Here is a 1,582-nt window from a genome sequence, read left to right on the forward strand (position 1 = left end):
GAGAGGCTTGTGTGTTGCCGACAGCCCTCGTCGATGGTCTGATGAAGACGGCGGCGATGCGGTGATGCGCTCCAGCTGGGCGAACGGGATGCGGGAGGGGTACCCCCCCGGACCCAGCAGCTCGACGGCGGCGAAGGGACGACACTTGCCGGCGGACGGTGGCTCGCCGCTCACCGAGGCGGAGGCGGAGCTGCTAGCGGAGCTCTCCTCGCCACCGCGCGACATGCAGACCACCCTGCAACCGTCTCAGAAGTACACGCGTGCCCACCCGCGGCTCGCCTTTCCGCTGCTTCTGCTGCTCGTGCTGGAGGCCCTCCGCAACCTCCTCCCGGACGAGCACAGCCAGGAGGCGTTTTCCGGTTCGTTGCTTGACCTCGTCCCCCCCGACTCCTCGCTCGCCCTCTTCCCCTCAGAGGCCCCCCCGGCCGCACAACAAAAGCCCCCCCCCCCCCACCCCCCCCCCCACACCCACCCACCCCACCCCACCCAAAAAACCCCGCCCCACTCCCCCACCAAGCATCGACGCCAGGCTAGCCGAGATGAGCCGAGACTGAGCCGAGATTGAGCCGAGATTGAGCCGAGATTGTAGGCGTCACGGACGACCACAACCTGCTGCTGCTCGACGCAACCACGCTCGAGCTCCGCCGCACCATCGTCGGCTACAATGACGAGATCACCGACATGCGCTACGTCGTGCGCCAGGGCGGCGGCAGCGGCGGCCGCGGCGGCGGCGAGATGCAGCTTGCCGTGGGCACCAATTCGGAGCAGGTGCGGCTGTTTGACTTGGCCGACATGGGCTGTCGGCTGCTCCTTGGCCACGCCGACATCGTCCTCGCCCTCGACGCGTCGGCCGGCGGTCCTAGATGCGGAATGAAGATCTCCCCAGATCTCCCCAGATCTGCCCAGATCTGCCCAGATCTGCCCAGATCTGCCCAGATCTCCCCAGACACACCGTCTTCCCCCCCTCTTTGGCCCACCCTCTCCGCTTCCACCCTCCCCTCCTCTACCCTCGCCACCACCGCCGTCGCCACCTCCACCTTCGCCGCCACCTCGCCACCTCCGCCTTCGCCCCCCTCCTGACCTTGGGTCGTGTTCATGACTCAGGCTGGCGGCGGCCTCATCGCGTCGGCTTCTAAGGACGCGACGGTGAGGCCACACCCCGGCCACCTCTCGGCCACCTCTCGGCCACCTCTCGGCCACCTCTCGGCCACCTCTCGGCCACCTCTCGGCCACCTCTCGGCCACCTCTCGGCCACCTCTCGGCCACCTCTCGGCCACCTCTCGGCCACCTCTCGGCCACCTCTCGGCCACCTCTCGGCCACCTCTCGGCCACCTCTCGGCCACCTCTCGGCCACCTCTCGGCCACCTCTCGGCCACCTCTCGGTGAGTGAGCTGCCCCACGGGACTAAACCCACACTGGATTCGGTACTCTGGGGGTATGGTACTAGGTGAGGCTGTGGGACCCCGCCACCGCGGAGTGCGTTGGCCGCTGCGTCGGCCACATGGATGCCGTCGGCGCGGTCGGGTTCGGCGGTAAGACGGGCGGCCGCCTCGCCGCGGGCGCGCTCCCCCCCACCCCACCT

General features: G+C 69.2%; 1 protein-coding gene across 1 annotated transcript in view; it reads left to right on the forward strand.

Annotated features, from left to right (window-relative positions):
- The window catches only part of EMIHUDRAFT_99690 (hypothetical protein), a gene marked incomplete at both ends in the record, with an annotated part of 7,052 nt that overhangs the window by 1,639 nt on the left and 3,831 nt on the right, over positions 1–1,582 (forward strand). Inside the window, 3 exons of the mRNA XM_005781626.1 lie at positions 121–359; positions 590–768; positions 1,448–1,519. Coding sequence (XP_005781683.1) covers positions 121–359; positions 590–768; positions 1,448–1,519 — 490 coding nt within the window. The remainder of the gene's footprint in view (positions 1–120; positions 360–589; positions 769–1,447; positions 1,520–1,582) is intronic.

The sequence above is a fragment of the Emiliania huxleyi genome, assembly GCF_000372725.1.
Source record: "Emiliania huxleyi CCMP1516 chromosome Unknown EMIHUscaffold_20, whole genome shotgun sequence".
Lineage (NCBI taxonomy): Eukaryota > Haptophyta > Isochrysidales > Noelaerhabdaceae > Emiliania > Emiliania huxleyi.